General features: G+C 32.2%; 1 protein-coding gene across 9 annotated transcripts in view; it reads left to right on the top strand.

The window, feature by feature from the left end:
• Positions 1-26,582, top strand: part of PIBF1 (progesterone immunomodulatory binding factor 1) — a 266,914-nt gene that overhangs the window by 103,901 nt on the left and 136,431 nt on the right. For all 9 annotated transcript variants that reach the window (XR_012487776.1, XM_074299240.1, XM_074299239.1 and 6 more), the window contains 2 exons: positions 12,370-12,535; positions 23,524-23,674. Coding sequence is in view for 8 of the 9 variants with exons in the window: in XM_074299240.1 (XP_074155341.1) it covers positions 12,370-12,535; positions 23,524-23,674 (317 nt within the window). In the remaining variant the exon portion in view is untranslated. The remainder of the gene's footprint in view (positions 1-12,369; positions 12,536-23,523; positions 23,675-26,582) is intronic.

Below are 26,582 nucleotides of genomic sequence, written 5' to 3' on the forward strand. Positions count from 1 at the left end.
TTATAGCTAGATAAGGCTCAGCAAATATGGACAGGGAAATATGAAGGACAGGAGTAATTCTAGAATATTAAGCAAAACATCTTTGAACTTTCTGGCCATGGAACCCAATCTGAAAGGTATCATTAGGGTGACATACTGGAAAGATTGGAAAATACATTGTGAAGTTTTTTTCATCATGATATGGAATTTTCAGGAACTAAGAGAGTAGAACAAAGAATAGTTTAGAGTAATGATGAGGGGGACAGTAAGAGGAACACTGGCATAGGAGTAGAGAACCTCTCCAGTCTTCAGTTTAGAACTATATGTAAAACAGCACTAACTGGGCTAGTAAACATTTAAAATATCTAACATCTGCTTTAGCGAGCTATTTATATTACTTTATCCAGGAAAAGAAAAAATGCCCATTCTGGTTCTTTTTTTTAATTATCAAAAATGTAAGCAGAAAGTCTGTGACAGTCATTATTTGTAGTGATACTTTGTCATCATTAATCCTGAGTGGTAGCTAAACTTTTCATCATCTTATTTTCTTTTGCAGATCTATTTACAGGTTTGGAGAGGGTTCTGCTGTTTTGATTTCTGTTTGAGCATCCTAATTCTTAGAAAAATCAATTTAGTTGCAATCATAATTAATTCTATTCTAAAATAAACACTACTAATGGAGTCTTTTCAAGCACTTGATTAGTTACTTTAATATGTTTTTGATAGTAGTATAAAAATAGAAAAATCTAAAAAAGCTGACCTCAACAAAATATAGTTTGGTCATCTATGAAATACATAATTAGACAGTTTTAACTAAAAAGTCTGAGATATTTACAAACTTGAAATTATATTTTATGAAACTAGCCAGCTGGAAAGCATGTCAGATTTGTGTTTAGAGTAGATAATTTATAAGCATGGATAATCTTTTGGAATAGGAGTAGCATAGGGAGTGCCAGAATTTTGAGTCATTTTGTACTATCAGTAGTTACTGCAAGACTAAACAACTAAAAAACAACATACTCTGACCACCAGTTCTAAAATATTATTTGTTTCTGAGATGTAAAAAAATAGGTTTATTTCTTAGTGTTTTATTAAACATTCTCAAAAGGTATCTTCTGTAGTAATGTTAAACAACAATGAAGCAGCCTATTAGCTTAGGTGACATGATTCTTACCCATTTGCCTTTTTTGATTGATTTTTTTTTTTTAATTTCATTATGTTCCTGCGAAGTTATCCCAGCATGTATATTTAGATAATAAATTATTCTTTTCTTTTCTTTCTTTTTTTTTTTTTTTTTTTTTGTTTCTTCTTTTCTTTTAAATTTGAACTCTGCTCCTGGGGTGAAAGGAGTACTGTCTCAGGCTGTTTACCTGGTGCAGCACTGATGTTGCCTGAGGCCCAGAATGGGGGAACCCTCATGTCCAATGCTGAGGGATGATTGTTGCTGCTGGAGGGTATTGGGGTCTGACAGCTTACCTGATGTTGAGCTGGGGTTCAGTGGGTGGTATCTAGTGTATGTTGAGGCCGTGTGGGATATTTCTGTGTTTCCCTGGGCTACACTGAAGCCCTTGGTGATTTGGGCCTAAAGGCAGGGCCAAGGCACATGGAGGTCTAGTTGCTGGAACATGCTTATTTAACCAAGGCTACACTCTAGCATGTGGTGGTCCCCAGAACTGAGTTCTGCCTACTCCTCTGGTTATGCTGTGACATGCAGGAACGGCCTTCTTTTGGTGTTCCACTGGTCTACTATACTGGGACTCAGGATCTTCTGCTGGTTTTCTGAGGTGAGGCTTGCTGCCAGCTCACTGGGAAGCTTCCTGTTTTGGACTGTGCTTCCACCCCACTCCTCATACCTGAGGGAGACAGATCTCTCATCCCAAACCTCCAAGTTTCCTGGGCTAAAAAATTGTCTTAGTTCCTGTCTTGGAGGGCCCTATTTTATGATTGAGATGAACTTGGGAGGGGTACAGCAATTCACTGCTTACTCCACCATCTTGTCTGCTAGAAGTAGAATCTTGGATAATAAATTCTAAACATATTTAATATAGATTTTCTTAGTTTGTCAAAAGAAAATTCTTCAGTAGCCTTGCTGACAAATTCCCAGGGCTTCCACCTTTCTCTGGATTTCCTCAAAGTTCTAGTCTTGATTCATGGAATAGAGGATGATATATTAGTTTAGAATTTAAAGAGACTTCAAAAGTTATCTAATTCAACTCATATCTATTTTTCTTATAATTTCCCCAGAAATTATCACTGCTGGGTGGATCTCCATTTATAAGAAATAATTTTTCATCATTCTAATTCTTTTTAAACCAAAACCAAAACAAAAAGAATTGTGATTTCCTGAGAATAAGGAGAAAGGAGTATACAAAGCAAATCAGCATCCTTTCTGCAGTATAATCTTAGAGATTTCTTTGGATATTATGGGGTTAATTAATTTACCTAAAGTCACACAGCTAATATGTACCAAAGTTAGGACCCCAACTTTCTTCTAAGTTCAAGGCCAGTTCTCTAACCACTTGATCATAATGCCTTGAGCTCTAATTCTTACTATCCCAAAATCTGCATCTTCCCAATTTGTATTGATTGTTTATGATGCTGACTCTTGGCCATTATGCTGCCTCCTGGGGCCAAACCAAAAAAAAAAAAAAAAAAAAAAAGTGAATCTTTTTCCCATATAATAGCCCTTCAAGTACCTGAAGAAACTATCTTATAACCACTGAATCCTCTTGTGCAAAGGGCAGGTTTCTTTCAGATATCTCTCTCTGTAATAATTTTCAATCTTCTGATCATTCTAGTTTTCATTCTTAGAGACAATTAATTTTATCAATTCCCCTCATATAATGTGCCACTGAGAGAACCCATAAAAGGATGGGATGGGGTGGGGAGAATCAATCTTCCAGCCCAAGACAACTTTGAAGGTCAGCAGGAAAGGTCACACCAGGATAAGAGTAAAGTATAGGCCGGGGAAGGCAAATCTCTATAAGCCAATAAACAGTAAGCTGGGTCTCAGAATCCAAGGGTAGACCAGGCCTCAACAAGTCAATGGCAGACAATGAGGACAACAAACTGGCAGTACCAGTAACTTCCAGAGCTCTCAGTCCACAGACAAGGGCATCATACAACTGGTCAGACAATTGCAAAGATCCCTTTGCTGGTGCTGAACTCAGGACTTGGGTCCATTACCCAAATGCAAATCCAGATCACAATTCCAGAGTAAGGAGGAACACTAGCACACCAGAGCTTGTAGTCACAAAGAATGGATCATAGTTCTAGAGCAAAAAGCAGTATTTATAGTCATTCACAGACATCAGCACAGACCAGGAGAGTATTAAACAAACCTCTCCTTAAAGCATACCATCTTGAAAGAACTGAAAAATTATAGGCTCCAGAACAAGTTTTAAAAACAGCTTATCAGAAATCCTGAAACTTAAGATAGTTTCTCTTCCACCCCAAGAACAGAACCCAAATTTATAATAAAAATAAAAAGTCAAGAAATAAGCCAAAAATATCAGCAGACAACAGTAACAAAAACAACAACTTTGATCACAAAAAGTTACTATGGTACAAACAAGATCAAAATAAAACTCAAGTCAAGACAGTCAGAACTGCTATATCCAAAACTTCAAAGAAAAATGTGAATTGGTCCCAGGCCCTAAAAGAATTCCTGAAAAAAAACTCAAAAAGGATTTTCAAAATCAAATGAGTGATAGAGGGAAAAATGTGAAAAGAAATTACAGTAAAACAAGAAAATCATGAACAGGGTCAACAACTTGGTAAAGGAGATAGATACATGCATACAAAAATGTGAGAGAGAGAGAAAAAAAAAAAAAAACCAAACAGAATAGGCCAAATGGTAAAGAGGTACAAAAATTCACTGAAAAGAACTCCTTAAAAAGCAGAACTGGCCAAATGGGAAAAGAAATACAAAAATTAGGTGAAGAAAACTTTAAAAAAAAGCAGAATTGACCAAATGGAAAAGGAGGTACAAAAGCTCACCAAAGAAAATAATTCCTTAAAAATTAGAATTGGACAAGTAGAAATTAATAAATCTATTAGATATCAAGAAGCAATAAAACAGAACCAAAAGAATGAAAAATATTGTAGAAAATATGAAATATCTCATTGAAAAAACTACCAACTTGGAAAATAGATTCATAAATGATCATTTAAAAGATCAATTATTGGACTATCTGGAAGACATGAATAAAAGGAAAAGAGAGATTCTAGTTATCTTTAAGAAATTAGGAAAATTGCCCTGATATTCTAGAGCCATATTGTAAACTGTAAATTGAAATAATCCACCAATCATGCCCAGAAAAAGATCCAAACAAAAACCCCCTAGAATATTTTAGCCAAATTCAGAGCTCCCAAGTCAAGGAAAAAATATTTCACATTGTCAAAACAATTCATATAACATGGAGACACCCTCAGAATAACATAAGATTTAGCAGCTTCTACATTAAAGAATTGAAGGACTTGGAATATGTGTATTTCTTTTTCGTTTAATATGACACCATTCTTACCCTTTTCAAGTTTGTTTAAAATTGAATTCTATAATTTATACTTTTAATGGAACATAAATTCATGTCTTTGATCCTTTACTACTTTATGTGACCTTGAAAAAAGTATTTTAATCTCTCTGGGTCTCATCTTCAAAATTTTTACAGAATGAGAAGGTTGGACAAGATACATCTGAGGTCCCTTTCAATTTTAGCATATATAATCAATTTTATGGTACTATATGCAGTTAACTTTGGAATTTACCAAAATAAGTTAAGATTCTTCTAAAGGAGCCTAATTTTGGCTTAATTTTTAGCACGGGTACTGCTGGGTCTCATAGTACAAATGTTGATTCACTTGAAATAGTTACATGTATTAGAATTAATGGTATTTAAAGTTATAATTTTGTTTAAAGATGGTAATTGGTTCCAGCCCAGAGGAAATATGCAATAGGAATTCAAATAATTCTGCTCCTTCAGGAGAATTCAGTGTTTGTATTAATTGGGATCTGGGACCTAGCTGTACATGCCCCTTTCTGTTGGTTACTTATAAACTTACTAATTATCCCTTCCACATTGCAAAGCTTACCCCCACAATCTAAAAAATCCATGTAAATTTTAGCCCTCCCTTCAGAGAAGTCTGAATTATTATAGTATTAAATATAGATATACTGATATTATACAATGCTATCCATATATTTTATCCATTTCTATGCATTTTCTGTGCTGTCTAGTGGCCTTTGCATGTCATTTGTAGCTTCTGAAAAAGCCACTTAAATTTCCCATTTAAATTTTTATTCCAACCTGCAATATATTAGAACTGTAATTTCAAAATTAATTATTTGAAAGTAATAACTCCACAGGTGGGAGGACATCAGAGAGGCTAAAAGAAGATGCAGTTTTAACACATATAGAAAGGAAAAAGTATAGTGGATAGACTGCCTCTTTGAACAGAAACATATTTATGTGACTCCTGTCTAATAATAGTTTTGTAAGCTCAGGCAAGTCATCCTATAGCCAGCCTCCTCTTTTGAACTGTAGTGCCAGATTTTCAATCACATATTCTACACATATATGATACCAATAGTACCCCAAGTTTGCTGTGTCCAAAACTGAACTGCCACCAAAAAAAAAAAAAAATCCTGTACTGTACCTTAATGTATTATTTCTGTGGGTGACATCATCCTCCTTGTCATACAGGCTTATAAGCTCAGTTATCTCTGACTCTTTCATCCTCACCATAATTAACCAAAGATAATATGTGACAGTACCACCTCAACAATATATCCTAAATCCATCCCTTTCCTTCCATTCTCATTGCAACCATTATTGATAAGGCTCTCACAATTTCTTGCCTAAACTGTATTATGTTTCATATAAATTTTTGATAACTTTTGTTTTTGCATTACCTAAATTTCTCCCATTATTCCCTCCTTTCTTTCTTTTCTTGAGAGTCATCACATAAAACAAAGGACATTTTTTTAAAGGAAAAAAAAAGAGGAGAAAGCACAATTTTCAGTACATTGGAAAAAGTAAAAATATATGCAATATTTTAAACCTGTGGATCTCTCACCACCACCTCTTTGTTTTTTGTATTTCTTCAGCTTTCAGTTATGTATTGTTTTTTTCCATTTATATTGTTATAGTCATATATGTAGCCTGAACCATTTTAATAGCTTTCTGAGCAGTCTTATTGCTAACCTGTTCGCTCCTCTTCAATCTATCCTTCCACAGTGCAGGTTGAGTAATCTTTTTTAATTGTTCTCCCCTAATCCTGAAATTCTTCTATTAGAAAACTGTTTATTATATCTTCCCATTTAAAAATATTCCATTGTTCTTTATTCAGCCATTCAAAACTCCCCACAATCTGATAGCATGTTTATTACATTTGTGGATGACATTAAACTAAATGGGATAAAGTAGCTGACACATTAGATGATAGGATCAGGCTCCAAAAAGATCTTGGAATACTTAAAATGCTGGACTAAATCTAAATCAGATTAAATTCAGTAAGGATAAATGTCAAATCTTACACTGAGCTGCATTAAGATACCTTTAGCTTCCCAATAAAAAGAGATTATCATCCTTCTGTATTCTGCTTTAATCAAAGCTCAACTGGGATATTGTATTTATTCAGTTTTCTGAGTCACAGTTTTTAAGTTATATCAATAAACTCTGATTACCTCTTCTTGTTTTGAAATTCCTCCTTACTTCAAGGCCAGAATCAGTTCAACTTTTTTTGGTGAAGCCTAATCCCTTTTCCTCTCCTCCCCAAACATCCCCCACCTGAAAGTATTCTCTTTCTAAAACTTCCTTTTTTATGGTATTTGTTATAATCTGAATCATATTACACTTGTATGTATAAATTTCATCTCATGGAGTGTTTTATTTAATCCTTGTATCACTAATGTAAACAGTAGGCAGATACTAAAAATTGTTGAAATTATTCATAAGTAGTATTTTTTTAAATTTCTTTTTCTTTTTTCTTTTTTTTATTTTTTGCTGGCATGTGTGTGTTTTAAGTATGTGTGCCAGATCCAGAAAAGATATAAAGTAGCCTTTCGGTTTCCACAACTTTCATTGATCCTTTTTTGATAATGGTCTCTGACTAGCTTGGAAAATCCTTTTAGAAATGTTTGGAACAAAAAGAGACCTAACCAAATTGACTACTACAGAGATCACTCATAAAAAGCAGAATTATTTATTAGAATCTCGAGAAGCAGACCCCATCCTGGTCTATGAGCCAAATTCGCAGCAGGACAGAGCCATTGAAAATATTCACAGTATTTATACATTTCAGACAAAGAATCCCCAAAATCCCACCTTCTGTTATGATTGGTCACATAAGTCTACTGTTCCCCTATTTGGTCAGTGGAATGTAGTAAGCAAAATGATGTAAAGCTTCTTACTTTTAATCCCTTCTTTGGCAATGGAATGTAGTCCAAGCCTTATCACAAATCACATGCTTCCGAAGAGCTGAATCTGAGGTCTTTAAGGCTTCAATCAATTTAGCTAACAGTCTCTGATCAATATCTGTAGTTCTTTCACCTTTTTCCCCATACAGATACTAAAGGTATTTCTCTGCTTATCCAAAATGGGGGTAGAAATAGTAAAGACTGGAGGGAAAGGGAATATCATCTTTATAAAGCCTAGTTTAAATCTAATTATTGTTTTGCAGTGAGAAAGGTTTAAAAACCTCTTAAAATTAGGACAGTCTACATGGCATTATCTATTAGAATATGTTCCCACCCTTTTTAAAAATATTGCTTCCATATTCAATATGGAATCCTGGCTCTCTGTACTTAAAACTAAACATAAAATGAGAAATTAGTTGCCCATTCACTTTACAAAGTGTTCAACAAATATTTTGGAAAAATTAAAGCACATAGTCTTATCTATACTTGTATTATATTTCCATATATGTGAATGTTTTATTTAATAGTAAAAATCATTCACTAATATAAAGGGGCAAAAAAGAACGATCATATTTTTTATTTAAACTGTCCTGTTTTGTTTGTACAAAACCTTTTTAATTTGATGTAATCAAAATTTTGTATTTTGTGATCAATAATGATCTCTAGTTCTCCTTTGGTCACAAATTCCTTCCTCCCCCACAAGTCTGAGAGGTAAACTATCCTATGTTCTTCTGATTTACTTATGATCTCGTTCTTTATGCCTAAATCATGGACCCATTTTGATATTATCTTAGTATGTGGTGTTAAGTGTGAGTCCATGCCTAGTTTCTGCCATACTAATTTCCAGTTTTCCCAGCAGTTTTTGTCAAATAATGAATTCTTATCCCAAAAGTTGGGATCTTTGGGTTTGTCAAACTACTAGATTGCTATAGTTATGCACTCTTTTGTCCTGTGAACCTAACCTATTCCACTGATCAACTAATCTATTTCTTAGCCAATACCAAATGGCTTAGGCGACTGCTTCTTTATAATATAGTTTTAGATCAGGTACAGCTAGGCCAACTTCATTTGATTTTTTTTTTTTCCATTAATTCCCTTGAAATTCTTGATCTTTTGTTCTTCCATATGAATTTGGTTGTTATTTTTTCTAGGTCATTAAAATAGCTTCTTGGGAGTCTGATATAGCACTAAATAAATAGATTAGTTTAGGGAGTATTGTCATCTTTATTATATTCACTCGGCCTATCCAAGACCACTTAATATTTTTCCAATTATTTAAATCTGACTTTATATTTGTGGCAAGTGTTTTGTAATTTTGCTCATATAATTCCTGACTTTCCTTTGGTAGATAAATTCCCAAATATTTTATACTATCGACAGTTGCTGTTGGATTGTGTTGGTAATATATAAAAATGCTGAGGATTTATGTGGATTTATTTTGTATCCTGCAACTTTGCTACAGTTATGAATTATTTCTAATAGTTTTTTAGCAGAATCTTTGGGGTCATCTGCAAAGAGTGATAGTTTGGTTTCCTCATTATCTACTCTAATTCCTTTAATCTCTTTCTCGACTCTTATTGCTGAGGCTAGCATTTCTAATACAATATTAAATAGTAATGGTAATAGTGAGTAATCTTGTTTCACTCCTGATCTTACTGGGAAAGGTTCTAGTTTATCACCATTACATGTTTACTGATGGTTTTAAATATATGCTCCTTATTATTTTAAGGAATAGTCCATTTGTTCCTATACTCGCAAGTGTTTTTAGTAGGAATGGATGTTGGATTTTGTCAAATGCTTTTTCTGCATCTATTGAGATGATCATATGGTTTTTGTTAATTTGGTTATTGATATAGTTGATTATGCTAATAGTTTTCCTAATACTGAACCAGCCCTGCATTCCTGGTATAAATCCCACTTGGTCATAGTGTATTATCCTGGGGATAATTTTCTGTAGTCTTTTTGCTAATATTTTATCTAAAATTTTAGCATCAATATTCATTAGGGAAATTGGTCTATAATTTTCTTAATCTGTTTTCAGCCAACCTGGTTTAAGTATCAATACCATGTCTGTGTCATAAAAGGAATTTGGTAGGACTCCTTCAATCCCTATTTTTTCAAATAGTTTATATGGCATTGGAGTTAATTGTTCTTTAAATGTTTGGTAGAATTCAATTGTATATCCATCTGGTCCTGGGGATTTTAGGGAGTTGTTTAATAGCTTGTTCTATTTCTTTTTCTGAAATGGGACTATTTAGACTATTTACTTCTTCCTCTGTTAATCTGGGCAAGCTATATATATATATATATATATATATATATATATATATATATTTTTTTTTTTTAAATAGTTTTTATTTACCAGATATATGTATGGGTAATTTTACAACATTGACAATTGCCAAACCTTTTGTTCTAATATTTTCCTTCGTTTCCCCACCCCAGATGGCAGGTTGACCAATGCATGTTAAATATGTTAGAGTATAAATTAAATACAATTTATGTATACATGTCCAAACAGTTGTTTTGCTGTACAAAAAGAATCGGACTTTGAAATAGTGTACAATTAGCCTGTGAAGGAAATCAATGGGCAAGATATATTTTTGAAGGTATTCTTCCATTTCATTTAAGTTATCGAATTTATTGGCATAAAGTTAGGCAAAATAACTCCTAATTATTGTTCTAATTTCCTCTTCATTAGTGGCGAGTTCTCACTTTTTATTTTTAAGACTAACAATTTGCTTTTCCTCTTTCCTTTTTAAAATCTGATTTACTAAGGGTTTGTCTATTTAGTTGGTTTTTTCATAGAACCAGCTCTTAGTTTTATTAATTAATTCAAAAGTTTTTGGGGTTTTTTTTACTTTCAATTTTATTAATCTCCTTTTATTTTTAGAATTTCAAGTTTTGTGTTTGTCTGGGGGGTTTTAATTTGTTCCTTTTCTAGCATTTTTAGTTGTAAGCCCAATTCATTGACCTCTTTCTCTATTTTATGCAAGTAGGCCTCTAGAGATATAAAATTTCCCCTTATTACTGCTTTGGCTATATCCCATACATTTTGGTATGATGTCTCATTATTCTCATTTTCTTGAGTCAAGTTATTAATTATGTCTATGATTTGCTGTTTCACCCAATTATTTTTTGGTCTATTTTCCCCTGGCTTTTTATTGAATATAATTTTCATTGCATCGTGTTATGAAAAGGATGCATTTACTATTTCTGCCTTACTGCATTTGAGTTTGAGGTTTTTATGTCCTAATATATGGTCAATTTATGTAGGTTTCATGAACTGCTGAGAAGAAAGTCTCCATTTAGTTTTCTCTAATGATTTATCATATCAAACTTTTCTAGTATTCTATTTACCTCTTTGACTTCTTTCTTATTTATTTTGTGGTTTGATTTATCTAATTCTGAGAGTACAAGGTTGAGATCTCCCACTACTATAGTTTTGCTGTTTATTTCTTCTTGTAGCTCTCTTAATTTCTCTTTTAAGAATTTAGATGCTGTACCACTTGGTGCGTATATGTTTGATACTGATACTGCTTCATTATCTGTGCTACCCTTTAGCAAGATATAGTGCCCTTCCTTATCTCTTTTAATTAGATCAATTTTTGTTTTTGCTTGATCTGAGATGAGGATGGCTACCTCTGCTTTTTTGGCTTCACTTGAAGCATATTAGATTCTGCTCCAATCTTTTACCTTTATTCTGTATGCATCACCCTCTTTCAGGTGTGTTTCCTATACAAAGAAAACTAATGCAAACAAGATTAGAATGGAAGTAACAAATTGGGAAAACAATTTTACAGTTAAAGGTTCTGATAAAGGCCTCATCTCCAAAATATACAGAGAATTGACTCTAATTTATAAGAAATCAAGCCATTCTCCAATTGATCAATGGTCAAAGGATATGAACAAACAATTTTCAGATGATGAAATTGAAACTATTTCCACTTATATGAAAGAGTGGTCCAAATCACTATTAATCAGAGAAATGCAAATTAAGACAATTCTGAGATACCACTACATACCTGTCAGATTGTCTAAGATGACAGAAAAAAAAATGATAAATGTTGGAGGAGTTTAGGAAAACTTGGACACTGATGCATTGTTGGTAGAGTTGTGAAAGAATCCAACCATTCTGGAGAGCAATCTGGAATTATCCCAAAAAGTTACCAAAATGTGCATACCCTTTGATTTAGCAGTGCTACTACTGGGTTTATATCCCAAAGAAATACTAAAGAAGGGAAAGGGACCTATATGTGCAAAAAAAATGTGGCAGCTCTTTTTGTAGTGGCTAGAAACTGGAAAATGAATGGATGTCCATCAATTGGACAATTGGGTAAATTATGGTATATGAATGTTATGGAATATTATTGTTCTGTAAGAAATGACCAGCAGGATAATACAGAGAGGTTTGGAGAGTCTTACATGAACTGATTCTGAGTGAAATGAGCAGAACCAGGAGATCATTATATACTTCAACAACAATACTGTATGAGGCTGTATTCTGATGGAAGTGGATATCTTTGAGAAGATCTAACTCAGATCCAATTGATCAGTGATGGACAGAATCAGCTACACCCAGAGAAGGAACACTGGGAAATGAGTGTAAATTATTTGCATTTTTGTTTTTCTTCCCAGGTTATTTTTACCTTCCGAACCCAATTCTTCCTTTGCAACAATAACAACAACATCATCAAAATTCGGTTCTGCACATATATATTGTATCTAGGATATACTATAACATATTTAATATGTTTGGGAATGCCTGCCATCTCGGGGAGGGGATGGAGGGAAGGACGGGAAATTTTGGAACAGAAGAGAGTGCAAGGGATAATGCTGTAAAAAATTATCCATGCATATGTACTGTCAAAAAAAAAGTTATAATTATAAAATTAATTTTAAAAAAGAGAAGAAAAAAAAATAAACTGTCTTGACTACCTTCCTTTTATGTCTCTATAATTATTCTTTTTCAGATACAGAGAATTACAACTCAGTTCAGAGAGCAAAGTGGCTGAATTTCTCCACCAGAGTAAATTAAAATCTTTTGAAAGTGAACGTGCTCAACTTCTACAAGAAGAAACAGCAAGAAACCTCACACAGTGTCAATTAGAATGTGACAAATATCAGAAAAAAATGGAGGTTTGTATATTTCATGCACATTTGATGTTTGATAAGGTTTTTGTAATGGTATAATTTACAATTAATCTCTTTACCATGCATATCATTTATGATTTTGCAAATATACATTATTTCAAATTATAAGAATATAGAATTTATGACAAGTAAGATGTATTGAAATGAAGCTTATTAATTATTTAGTAAAACTACTTTCCTCAGAAAATTATTGTAGTAATCCAAATTGTAGACTTTCTCTATTTAAGGAAACTATTTTAAAGGTTTTTATTAGCAGTTCCTTACATATAAAATGCTATTTACAATTTATTTTTAACTGTATATAAAAGCATATCCAATAGTACAGTAATTTTAATAGCTGACATTTTAGAATAACATTTAGTCCTGCAGACATTATCTCATTGATCCTCCTACAAGTCAGGATATCAGGGATTGTCATTTCTATTTTACCAATGAGTAAATTGGTATTCTGAGAAGTTAAGGGACACTTAGTTTTATGTGGCATATTGAGTAGCAAAACACTCTGCAGACAAATATGGTTGGGCAGTTTTTGTACTTCTTTGTTTAAAAGAGTATTAAATAAAACACTTTTTTAAAAGTAAGTTAAATTTTTAAGAACTAACTTTTCTTTTAGTAGGTCCATATTAATGATTAAAATATTGCTCAACTAGGCACTCTTTCCAAGTATTTCATAGGTTTTCATATGGTACTGCCCCAAAATCCCACAGTAAGTGGGGAAATTATTAATCTTCAGTCTTGGTTTCTTCATTTTTCATTTAATCAATCAAACAACAAACATTTATTAAAGGCCTTCTATACTAGGTACTCTGGATACAATGCCAAAAAATGAAGGAACTTATAATCTATTTTAATAGAATAATATAAAGTAGGTAATTTTAGTAGACCGTATTTATGTATATAAATATATGTGTATATGTGTGTAGTCTTATATGTATACATAAATGTGTATTTATGTGGTATAAAAATACAATATAATTAGATATGAGATAGCTAGGGAAGGGCCATAGCAATTGCCTACCCCACCTCACAAAATTATTAGAAGGATTAAATGAAACAATTTGTAAGAAAATGATGTGAAAACCATTAGGTGCTCTACAAATTAAACCTGTAGCTTTGTCTTTTGTAGAAAATGTTCTGAAGTATATTATTTGTGTAATCTAGTAAAAGCAATCTGCTTATTAAGACCAGCTGTATAAAAGGAATGTGCAATCATCTATACAATACAATTTGAGGCTACCAGGAAGTTCTCTCTGCTCACCTACACATCTCAAACTGAAATCATTATCTTCCTTCAAAAACTTGTCCCTTATCTAATAGTAAAACAAAACAGAAGTTGTCCTCCTCTCTCCCTTAGATTCTATATCCAGCACTGAACAGTATTTGCCAATTGTTTTTGCACTATCTTTCATGTCAATTCCTTTCTATCTACTCATAGTGTCACTATCTTAGATCAGGTCTCATTACTCCTACTTGACCCTTAATAGTCTCCCTTTAGTCTCTGTTTTCTATAATTCATCTTAAGTAAAGTTGCCAAAATAATCATTCTAATGAATAAGTCTAATATTGTCACTCTATGATTAAAAATATATAGTGGTAACCCATAGGTAAAATATATATTTCTCAGTCTGGCACATAATCAGTACCTTTCTAGCCTTTTCATACTATTTCTCTTTCGTGTACTCTATATTCTAGTCAGACTGGACTACTAACTGTTTCTTGAACTAAACACACCATCTTATAATACTTATTTGTATCTACTGAAAACACATACCCATCCTTTAAGGTCCAGATGAAGTACCACTTGCTTCCTAAATTTTTTTCTAATCCTTCTAGCCAAAAGCTTTCTCCTTCTTTAAGGTACTGTATAGTATTCTCAATATATCTTTTATTCTTATCATATGCTATTTTATATAATTCTTATTTATGAACATTCATTATATTCACAAGATGGTGTAACAAGATGGTGCAGTGGATAGAGAGACAAGAATACTTGAATTTAAATTTGCCCTAAGACACTTATGAGCTGTCTCTGGACAAATTACTCAACCTTGTTTGCCTCAGTTTCCTCATCTGTAAAAAAAAAAATAAAATAAAATAAAAATGAAGTGACAAATCACTCCAGTATCTTTGCCAAGAAAATCCCAAAAGGGATCATGAAAAGTCAGACACAACTCAAAACAGATTATGTTTTCACTAGATTATAAATTTCCTATGGGCAAGGATTATCATATTTTTCTTCCTTGTACCTCCAACACTTATTATATAGTAAGTTTTTGGTAAATATTCTTAAAGAGGAAACTGACATTTAGCAGCAGACTGAATGTGAGGACTAAGAGTTAACTTTTTAAGGCAAAGGTGATAAGTAGGTTTTTAATAACTAGGCTTTTAATTTAACTTAACTACGTATTAAATTTAAAATCCAGTTTTTTCTTTTTTAATAACAATGTAAATATATTTTTCTTATAATTGATAGGGTTCTGCCTTCTTATATGGGAGACATAGGAGCTGACTTCAAATATATTAAGGCATAGAAGAAGAATTAAACTTATTCTGCTTGACCTCAGAGAGCAGAGCAAAGAACTTTGTGTATGTGTTGTAGAAAATAAAAATTTAGCTTGAATTTTTGGTATGTTGAGTAAGGAAGATCTCTAACTGCCAAAAAGTAGAAAGTAGAGTACTTCAAAAGTTATTGAACTCCTCCTGGCTTGAATGAAGTCCAAAAGGAGACTTTCTTGTTTATAGTGTAGAATAAATTCTTGGCTTGGTATTGGTTGGTCTATTTGACTTCTGATGTCTTCTCTGATTATGATATTCTTCAATTCTGCATAAGCTGTATTTGGAATGCTCAGGAAAGCCTTCTTAAACAGTCTTTAGTTGTAGGCAATCTTCATTTCCCTTTCAGTGAGAAATACCAAGTATAACTCAAATCACATGGTATTCCCAAGGAAAGGGAAACTCAGAAACAATAGACAGCTCCTTGAGTCATCATACCAGTAGAAATACACCTGCATCAAGAAAAGCTTTCAAGAGATAAGGAGGTGCCTATCAGTTGGGAAATGGCTGAACAAATTATTGTGGCATGGCTGAACAAATTATTATGGCATATGAATGTAATGTGCTGAAAGAAATGATAAAGGGAAAACCTGTGTGAAAACTTCTCAGAGAAACCTGTTGGGAAAACATAGTGAAATGTGCAGAGCCAAGAAAATAACTTATGACCATGGTGTGCATGTAAGAGTCATGCTTTTTTCTCTATTCTTCCATGTCAGAGGATGGATAGGAGGAGCATAAAATAAATGCTTACTAATTGAAAAATAAGGTTTTTTAAAAGGTTATTAGGGGTCCCAAGCAGGATCTTTTCAAACACCAAAAAGAGCCCAAAGGTCTCCTTAAAGTTATTAACTAGCAGCCGCAAGTCCTTTCTTCTTCAAATCATCCAAACACACTATTTCTCCCATACCTCTGTAAGAGTAACATAATAAATTCACTGTCTCACATGACCTAGTATTGACCCTACTTTTTTATTCTGACTTGCTTCTAATTCTGACCATGGTGCTCACAATGTTGTTTCTGAAAGAAGTAAATATATAGAGGTTTTTAGATGTAAAATTATATTGTAAATTCTATAGGTGGCAAATATTTGAAGAAACACTGTAGCAAATACTTCCCAATTTAACTTTTTTGCTAAATATGGACTTATATATATCATGTTTGTTTAAATTGAGGTTTACCTGTGTTCTGTTTAAACATCTTGACCAGCTCATTGGAAAGTAAAGAAACCACTGTGAGGACTATGAATTTTATTAAACAGCTCAGTTGTTTGAAACGTCTGATAGCATAAAGTTCTTGACTCCTATAGCTACAACAATCTGCATTGAGGAGCTCGGAACACATATGTAGGTTTGTTTAATTTGTAAAATTTAGGGTTTTGAACTATATTTATATTGATTATACAATTCTTTTTATACAAATTCGTGATTCTTACATTCATCATTATGCTAGATCTTAAAAGTAGTAAGTCTCGAGGAGCCACAACTGATTTATGTTTGTTTTGTATTTTCATGACCTGTAGTGATAGTTTTCTTAAGGTCCATGATATGATTCCTTATTTAAAAAAAAAAAAATTAGACAGCTAGGTAGCTCAGTGCACAGAGCACCAGCCTGAAGTCAGGAGGAGACCTGAGTTCAAATCTGGTCTCAAACTTCCTGGCTGTGTGACCCTGGGCAAGTCACTTAACCTCAATTTTCTTGGGGGTGGGGGAATTAATCATCCTGATGAAATGCTATATACTTTGCATTTTAAAAATAATGGACTATGAATTGGTTTTTGATTAAGAAATCATAGGGATTTTGATTTTTTAAAATGACATGACATAGTGCTATGAATAGATTTAGTGTGATTAAAACAATAAAATGGATTCCACCTGTCATGCAAAAAAAAAGCTACCTCATTACCCTAAAATCCATTCACTGTTCATAGAGGTTAGCATAAAGAATTCTAGGGTCCCTTCCCTTTAATATTCAAAGTAGCATTTTTCTGTGAATTACAGGCAGTTCCTAATTTTGACCATTTTATATTCCAATGCTTCCTTCACTCTCTTCACATGTAACTACCTTCCTACTCATTTAGCAATTTTTCTGAATAGATGAAGACTATAATGCAATAAATGAAATTAATATGTGTAGAGTGAATATTTTACCTTGTCAGAATTTTATTCTCCATGATCACATTATGTAATGTTCTTTTTCCCTAAATTGTAATTGTTCTCTGGGAGCACATCTCTTAGGGAGCTTCTGGAGATAGCCTTCGTTTCAGTTCAGTTCAATAATCCAAATGCAGCCAGGAGTTAAAGTCCAGATCCTTTATTTTCTCCTTCCAAGTCTTGTCTCCTTCCTTGGGCCCGGTTAGCTTTCTTAGAGGCCTATCTCTCTCCTTGGTTCCCCGAGAGCTCTTTCTGAATCTCTCCAGCCAGCTTCAGCCTCTTGTCCTCCCAATGTCTCCAGCCAGCACAGCGGTGGAAGTTAGAAATGAATCTTGACTCTGAATCTCTTTGAGTGTGGGATTGTGGGTTTCTGCTTTGTGAATCTCCTGGAAGGCAATCCTAGTTGTGAATCTCCCAAAGTCCTGGGACCTCTGAGAGCTTCCTGCTTATATGTTGTCCACTGAGTATACACCAATCATTTCATTACTAGGAAACCATTATTTGTGGTAGGATTAAACAATGCTGAATTAGATTTAATCATTGTCTCCTCAATTCCACTCAGTACCTTGTTTCAAGTTCTGGCCCATAACATCTCCTTGTAGGGTCAGATCAGTCATACTGAATTAGATAATTATTGTCTCTATTCGTTCCAGTGACTTAGCACCTTGTAAGAATCCTAACAACATTGGTCCTAAAATCATGAATATTATTTTAGTAATTGAATTCCAGAATACAGACTAAAGCTTAAGCTTAATCTTCAAATGAAATTTTAAAATGACCTAGCTTTCTTTGTCGTTTGAATAATGTTTTGAAAACATGAAATAGTACAGATAAAATTAAAAGTTTGGATCAAGCATTTTATTAACTATTTCAGAGATGTTTAAAAGGAAGAAACTATTTCTTTTTAAGCTATCTGAGGGGAATATTGTTCTTTTAAGTCCAAACTTTAATTCCTTTTGGGTATTTTTTTTCAGCAATGGAGATAATTTCCATATAAAAACTACAGATTATTTATATGTCATCAAAATTTCTTTAATTTTTATAAATTTAATTGTTTTCTCATTGTCTTGTACTTACAACTTTAAAGTATATATATTTTTAAAATTTCTAATTAATCTTGAATTGATTGTACTTATTAATATCAATTTAAAGTTTCTTATCTTTTAGACCTGTCAAATGCTTAAATCACCTATAACCAAACATTTTTACACCCAAAGAAAAAAAATTTTTATAATAAATTTCCCAGAAAAGAGATTGGTACTTAGTGGAGTCACTTTCTTTTTTTTTTTTTTAAGGCTGGGTTTAAGTGACTTGCCCAGGGTCACACAGCTAGGAAATGTTAAGTGTCTGAGACCAGATTTGAACTTGGGTCCTCCTGAATTCAAGGCTGGTGCTCTAACCACTGCACCACTTAGCTGCCCCTGGAGTCACTTTCAAGTGAATTTTTGTGAATCAGATAATTATACCTATTTTTACCAATTTTATTAACTGATCTATAAATGAAGGTTTTCATGTGTTTACTTTTCATAAATCAAGGAATGCCTTAATTATAGTTGTTTTCCAAGGAAGCCTCACAATGTAAGGAATCTGAAGAGATAAGACTTGTATCATACTTGTGAGATTCTGTATTAGAGTGATTGTCATTTGAATGGGGAGAAGGGAAATGATGTGGAGATATTAATAAAAATAAGCAATTAATTTGAGTGAACATGAGAGAAGAGAAAAAAAATTCCTAGGTTATTAACTGGGATGACTCAAAAATGGTGAAGAATAGTAACTAAAAGGTCATTTGCAGGACGATAAGATGGACAGTTATTTATACACAAAATACCTGAAAGTCAATAAATTCAAGACTTGTGTAGATCAATTATGAAATACTTTTAAAGTATTTTTAATTCCAAACTCAAGAAATACTAAATAAAATGAGCATTTCCACATATGTAATAGAGCAAGCAAAGATGGTTAAATATGAATTTGTTTTTCCATTTCAAATTTATAATGAATTTAGTTTACTATAATAAATTCAGTTTTTCTTCCCCCTTATTTTTTTCTCCTGTTAAGGAGAAAATGTAAAAACATTTTTAAACTGTTTTAAAAATTTTTGAATTCCAAATATTCTCCCTCCTTCACCTCCTTCTTGAGAAGGCAAGGAATTTCATACAGATTTTAAATTATGTAGTCATGCAAAACATATTTCTGTACTATTAGCCATGTTGTAAAAGAAAACATCGAAAAGACTCATAGTTTAAAAGCATGCTACATTAATTCTTCCTATAGAACAGGATAACACTTTTCATTTTAAGTCCTTAAAATTGTCTTGGATCATTGTTTTGCTGAGAATAGCTGCATCATTTCACAATTGATCATTGTACAATATTGCTATTTCTGGGTGAACAGTGTTCTCCTGCATATGTTCACTTCTCTTTGCATCAATTCATGTCTTTCCAAGTTTTTATGAGAGCATCCTGCTTGTTCTTTCTTATAGCATTGTAGTATTCTATCACAATCATGTACCACAACTTGTTCAGCCATTCTCCAATTGGTAGTCATCCTCTATTCTTTTGCTACCCCAAAAGAACTGCTATATTTTTATACATATAAATCATCCTGATTCTTTGACTTCTTTGGGATATAGACCTAGCATTGGTATTGTTGGATGCATAGTTTCACAGTGAAATTGCTTTCCAGAATAGTTGGTTGCTTTCAACTCTGTTAACAATGCGTTTGTATCCTAATTTTTCCATATTCCCTCCAACATTTTTCCCCCTCTCATATTAATTAATCTGATAGGTGTGAAGTGGTATCTTGGAGTTATTTTAATTTATATTTCTAACCAATCATGATTTTTATTATTTTTTATATGACTGTAGAGAGCTTTGATTTCTTCTGAAAATTGCCTGTTTCTATCCTTTGACCATTTATCAATTGGAGAATGACTCATATTCTTATGAATTTGACTCCATTCATCATATATTTAAGAAATGAAGCTTTTTTCAGATAAATTTGATGTAATCATTTTCTCCTTGTTTCCTGTTTTCCTAATAATCTTGACTGCATTGATTTTGTTTGTGCAAAAACATTTTAATTTAATGTGCAAAAACATTTTAATTTAATGCAAACACAATTATTCCATCATGGTTTTTATCTATTTAACATTTACATTTCAAAGCTATTATAATTGCAGTTTTTTCTGGCCTTCATTTCTCTTGTGGTTGTGGTGGTGGTGGTTGTTTAAATATTAAATGACTTTCTTCTTTCTTATTTATCCTCTTTTTTATGTCTTATCTCTTGTCACCCCCTCCCTTCTATCCAGCCTCATACCTCCCACCAAAAAAAAAAAAAAAGAGAAAAAGAAAGGAAAACAATGTTTTTTGGTAACAGATAAGGAATAGTCAAGCAAAACAAATTTGTCACATTGTCTTAATTCTGTTTAAAGGAAAGAGGACTGGAAACTATAGACAGTTAATGAGTATTCATAGTTGGGATGCTCTAATATAAAAGATGTCAATACTAATTTATGGACGATACCATACCAATCATATTATCAAGGGAATATTTTATGAGACAAAGTTAGATAAAAATAATAAAATTCATTTGAAGAAACAAAAGGATTAGAATCTCATGGAAAACATGTGTGTGGGGGGGGTGGAAGTGGGAGTGAAGAAAGGATTAGCTCTTACATGCCATTATCAAAACTATTTGGTGTTAGTTAGAAAACTAAAATGTTTATACAGCAAAATTAGAACTCAGAAATCTGGTACATAATAAACCTGAAAGCAAAAATTATTGGGGAAGATCTTCTTACTTGACTTAGAACTATTGAGAAAATGGATGTGTATTCTGGTAAAAATTAGTTTTAGACAATTAGCTCATGTCAGTACAAGCTTCTTATCACAATAAACTGAAAATTGATATGAAAGTTGAATGTTAAAGGTCATACCACAAAAAACAGAAGAGAATTAGTTTGGGCACTATAGAAAGGTAGAATAAGGGAGAGAGTTCTTAACCAAGCAAGGAGTCGATGTGATCAAAAAGATAAAGTATTTAATTTCAGTTACATGAATAACAATGCTGTGACAAAATCAGTGCTGCTAAATAGGGTAAGAATATTGTCATTTTTGCTTCAAATATCTCTAAGACCTGTTATTTCCAATTATATAAAGTGAAGTAATAATATGCATCATATCAACTGGTAATATGACATAGAAATCTGAAGTAGATTTGGGAGAACATAATGTCAGAAACATACAATATAGGTTACAAAGATTTTACTTTTATTATGTGGATTATGTGGAGTAGCTCATGGACTTAATCAAACATGACCTAGCAAGGCAGAGGCATACCAATTAAGCAATGTGCTTTTGGAGCAATGATTTTAAAATCTTAGAGGAGAAAAGTTGCTGAGGGAAAGACCCTACAGATTAAAATGTATTGGAAGCTATTTAACAAAATAAATAAAAATAAAATAAAACCTAGATAATGTTAATCTGTGGTTTTCTAAATCAATATGATTTCAGTTGCCTATTTCTATTTAAGTTTTATAGCATTGTTCTAGAAACTTTCCTGATGTATGCCTCAGAAAATTGTTCACAGAGTCTCTGTAGCAGGAGATTAGAAGCAAGACACAGGAGCAGAGGAGATCTGATTCAATATAACAATGGAAGTCTGATAGCAAGGACATTGCCCTTTCAACAGATGCAGAGTATGTTTGCTTTTGGGGGGTAGGAGTCTAAATCATAATGGCCATTATGTACATAATTCTCACTATAATGTCAGAACATAGTTCTCACTGTAATGTCAGAATATTGCCACTTTGTTAACCCCAAGTTTCAGTTCCTTCCAACGGGAACTATTGTGAATCATTTATATGTTTTCTGTGTCTGTTATGAGTTTTTGTGAATCATTTGAGTGCCAAATACATTTTTCATGTTTCCCATTGTATTCTTGTGACTCCCGTGCTTTCTACATATTTTCTGTGTTTGCTGTTGAATTCCTTTGAATCAGTTAAGTTTTCAACAATTTCTGTACTTATACATTTATTACCTTGACTGCTTATATAAGAGTCCTATTAAACAGCCAAGTAGTGCAGTGAATAGAGCACTACATCTGGAGTCAGAAAGACCTGAAATCAAATACATTGTCAGATACTTACTAGTTTGTGATTCTAGGCAAGTCACTTAATCTTTGTCTCAGTGTCATCTTCTGTAAAATGGGGATAATATCACCTATTTTCAGAATTGCCAGATAAATTTAGGTGATTTTTATAAAAAAAAAAAAATTGCATATAGTTCTTAGACTCACCTTTGTAGAAACCTAGATTCCAGAATATTTGGTGATTTTCCACAAGTAAGCTCTAGATTGGGGCACAATAAATGAAAGAGAGGAAAGGAACCTTTTGGGTTCAGTCACAGAAGACAGACCCAATCCACCTGAGTCCACATTTTTGAGCGTCCTGAACTTTAGGATATTTAAGTAATTACATTATTCTAAAAATATGATAGGGAGCTTTCTGTTAGAGTGTTAAGGACTGTTGGTTCCTTCAAGATATACCCAGATTTCAGTGGTGGTGGTATGTTTTTTTTTTTTTTTTAATTTCAGATGCCTGCCTTTTAGCATTTTATGCATTTCTTGCCTTTTAGGCTAGCAGCACTCACTTCTTTGGGTTATCAGTGTGGCTGCCTTTAGCAACCCTTTTAATTTGCTGTGTACAACCGCTGTGAGCCAGGAAGATAGTAATCAAAGTCATGTGAGTTGGGTCTAAAGAGTAAATGAGGACAAAGTAAGGATTTAAGAGAGATCCTTCTGTAGGTAATATTACATGAATTTTAATACATAAACATTTTAACCTTGTTTTGGCTATTCCAGAATTCTTTTCTTTTTTTTAAGTCCTAATTTTTGAATTTTAATTCTTGACTAGTTCTGTGTAATTGAAATAAATAATCCAAAGATAAGTAGATATTATTGTGCTTTTAGAAATTTAAATAATACAATACTATTCCTAACCACCAAATCATTTCCAAATAGTAAATTCATTTTTATTCAGTGTTATGAGATACTTCAAGAGATATTTGAATTATTTACCTTAAAATATAAAAATGTAAAACATTCTTTGTTTTTTTATCTAATATTAAATTATAACAATTAGAGTTAGTTATTTTTAAACTCTACAAATAAAAGAAAACCTATTTTGTATCATATTTTGAATTATCTTAATGTCAACCAATTGTTTTATAATATCTTTATTTTATTTCTACTTCTCTTAATCACTAGGTTTTAACTAAAGAGTTTTATGGTCTTCAAGCCTCTTCTGAGAAACGCATTTCTGAACTTCAAGCGCAAAATGCTGATCATCAGGCAAAACTAGAGAATTATGAGAAACTAGAAAAAGAACTTGATGAAATAATAATACAGACTGCAGAAAGTAAGTTTTTCATGGCAACCCAAATAAAAGAGTAGCATTTCCAAAAGCAATTAAATAGAGTTCACTAAAATTGTCATTGACTATATTGCTAAACAATCTATAGTTTGCAATTAATTTATCTGGCCTTTGTTTTTTTTTTTTTAGAATTTGAGAAATCAAAAAATCTTGTTCTATATTTATAGGAGTTATATCTTTTGCATTTAGCAAATTATTACGAGTCATTGAGATTTTCTTTCTTAAAATTTTTACATATATTGTAGCCACATCTACGGCTATGACTAGGCATTGTAGGTTGCTACCTTAGGTTATTTTTTTGAATATTCATTTTTTCTAAATTCATTTATTTTTTTTTATCTCTAAGCAGTTGAAAAAGAACAGCACTAAGTTTTTCTTCAGCAATGGTTTATTCTTCATTCTGATCTTGAATAAAAACCAATATCACTATCTTTCCTAAATTTCTTGAACCTATTTATAATTCTAGCTCTTGTCACCTGTTTGAAGTAATGAGCTATGTAAATGTATTCTCTGCTATTCCAAAAAAATATTCCTTAAAATCCCAAAACTTCTCTTTAACTTCATAGGTGAATTTTTTTTTTAATTCTGAAATTTGATTAATGAACATTTCAGTTAATTGTTAAATCTTAAGTTTCAGTCATATCATCTATAACATTCATCTTTTCAGACTTAATGACTTATGTGACTTATTTTCAGAATAATAATTATTTTAATCTGGCCTTGTACCATAGTCATTTACATAACTTTAATGATTTTGATAATTATTTAATGGACCAGTGATCCTATGCATTATTGTTTTGTGTCATCTTACTATTAATGTAAATAAGACTTGCAGAATCTCTTGTAAAAGCCTTCAGTCATTTTTCACAATGACAGGTCAGACATTTTGATCAAAAAACCAATTTCAATCTTGAGTTACTTGAAAAGTTTGGGGAGTGCTGTTTAGTTAATTCAACCTAGAATATCCTATGTATTTTACTATTCCTCTTTCTGTTACATCTATCTCTTTGCTTATAAAGACTTTTAGAGGGTAGAAACCTGTCTATTTTATATCAAAGTATTTGTATAGAAAAATGTATTTTGGCTTTGCTTTTCTGGTGTTTTCTATACCTGTCAATTTTCTGATAAAGAAGATAAAGTACTGAATTTCCCTTGAGTGCAACTTTTATCAGGATGAATTTTACTCTCTTCCATATTCATTTCTGTTCCTCTTTCTTAATGCCAGCAAATAGTTTCTTTTCTGGTTGAGAAAGGGCCCATTTCCTGTGAAGATGTTACCTTTCTTTGAATCAGTTCTTTATTCAATTCAATAAATGTTTCTTAAGTACCTCTTTTATATAAGGCACTGTTATGAGTACTGGGAAAAACAAAGATTAAAATGAAAAACAGTTCCTGCCCTCTTGAATCTCAAAGCCTATGTTTTCATTTCATCCATATGCATCTAAGAATTTATAGCTCAGCTTATCTTTGAATAGAAAGATTTCCACATTTAGTTTCTAATTCTATAAAGAATAACCACATACTTAGTAAAGTGTTAGGAATGATACTTGAACTAACATGACTAATATACCATAATGACAAACCTAATGTTATATCTCAAAGACAATCATCAGGACCTCAGTCATTTTGGAAGTGTAGTGCTTATTAGCAACATAGAGTTATTTTGAACTGATGGTCACTGGTCTCAAATGTTTGAATTATTTACCCTATTTATATAACAATAGTTTTCTTAAATAAAGGTAACATACTGGTTGATAATATTGTTTGCAGAAACAATATTTGATTTGCCTTTAGCATTTTTCAGTGTTAAGTGTAACTACCAGTTAAAGGATATCAAGGAAAACAAATTAAGAATGAAGAAGACATTCAGCTTTATCAGATCTCAGATTATAACATTTATGTTATCAACATTATCAGAAAAAGTGTAAAAGTATTCACAGCTAGACACAGAATATAAAAGATAAAATAAGCTATTTTGTTATGTAAAAATATATTATATAAACAAAATCAGTATAGATAAAACTAGTCAAAAAGCTACAGACTAGGGAAAGTTTTGTATTAAAATCTCATAAAAATATAAAATATAGAAAGAACTGACATTTTTATAAAATTAAGAAAAGTCAAATTATCAGCACTAACCTTGACCACCATCTTTCCTCATATACCAATGGAGACTGCTCTGGATTCAAAACCCAAGAACCTTGGAAATAACATTGCTTTCTCCCCATTTTACTGTGCTGTCATCCTGGAAAACATCTATGGAGATATAGCTAAGCATTAATCTTGCTACATATACCTGTAATACTCCAGATGTTTTGTTATAGCCATAGCTACTAAAATTGCAAAAAGGAAGTTGTTGTCACTAAATTTTTCAACACTGTCAGATGGTTAAATGTCAGAAACAGGTGTCATTTTATCAGTGAAAATAACATTAAAGAAGAGATTGTTCACTTATATCCCCAACACTTAACAAAACTACTTACTCTATGTATAGCACTTGATAAGTGCTTCCTTCATTCAAATATGCACAATATATAATGTTTACACAATTAAAACAATGTATAGACAACCATAAAAGACAGCAAAACTCAATTTGAATACAGCTATAACCAATAGAATTTATCACAAGTCAATCTTTATTAAGCATTGAGAACTGAATTTTCTGGCATTAAAAGCCCTTTATAAAGTCCTATTAAAAATTGACCTTCCCAAGAGCATCATATGTTATATTGTTGTTCAGTTGTTTAGTCATGTCCAATTCTTCACATGAAGTTTTTAAGCAAAGGTATTGGAATGGAGCCACTTCTTCATTGGATTAAGATAGAGGCTAAGTGACTAGCCCAGCTTCACACAAGTAATAATTTAAACAGTAAATATTTAAAATGGGATTTGA

This window comes from Sminthopsis crassicaudata, chromosome 3, assembly GCF_048593235.1.
Source record: "Sminthopsis crassicaudata isolate SCR6 chromosome 3, ASM4859323v1, whole genome shotgun sequence".
Lineage (NCBI taxonomy): Eukaryota > Metazoa > Chordata > Mammalia > Dasyuromorphia > Dasyuridae > Sminthopsis > Sminthopsis crassicaudata.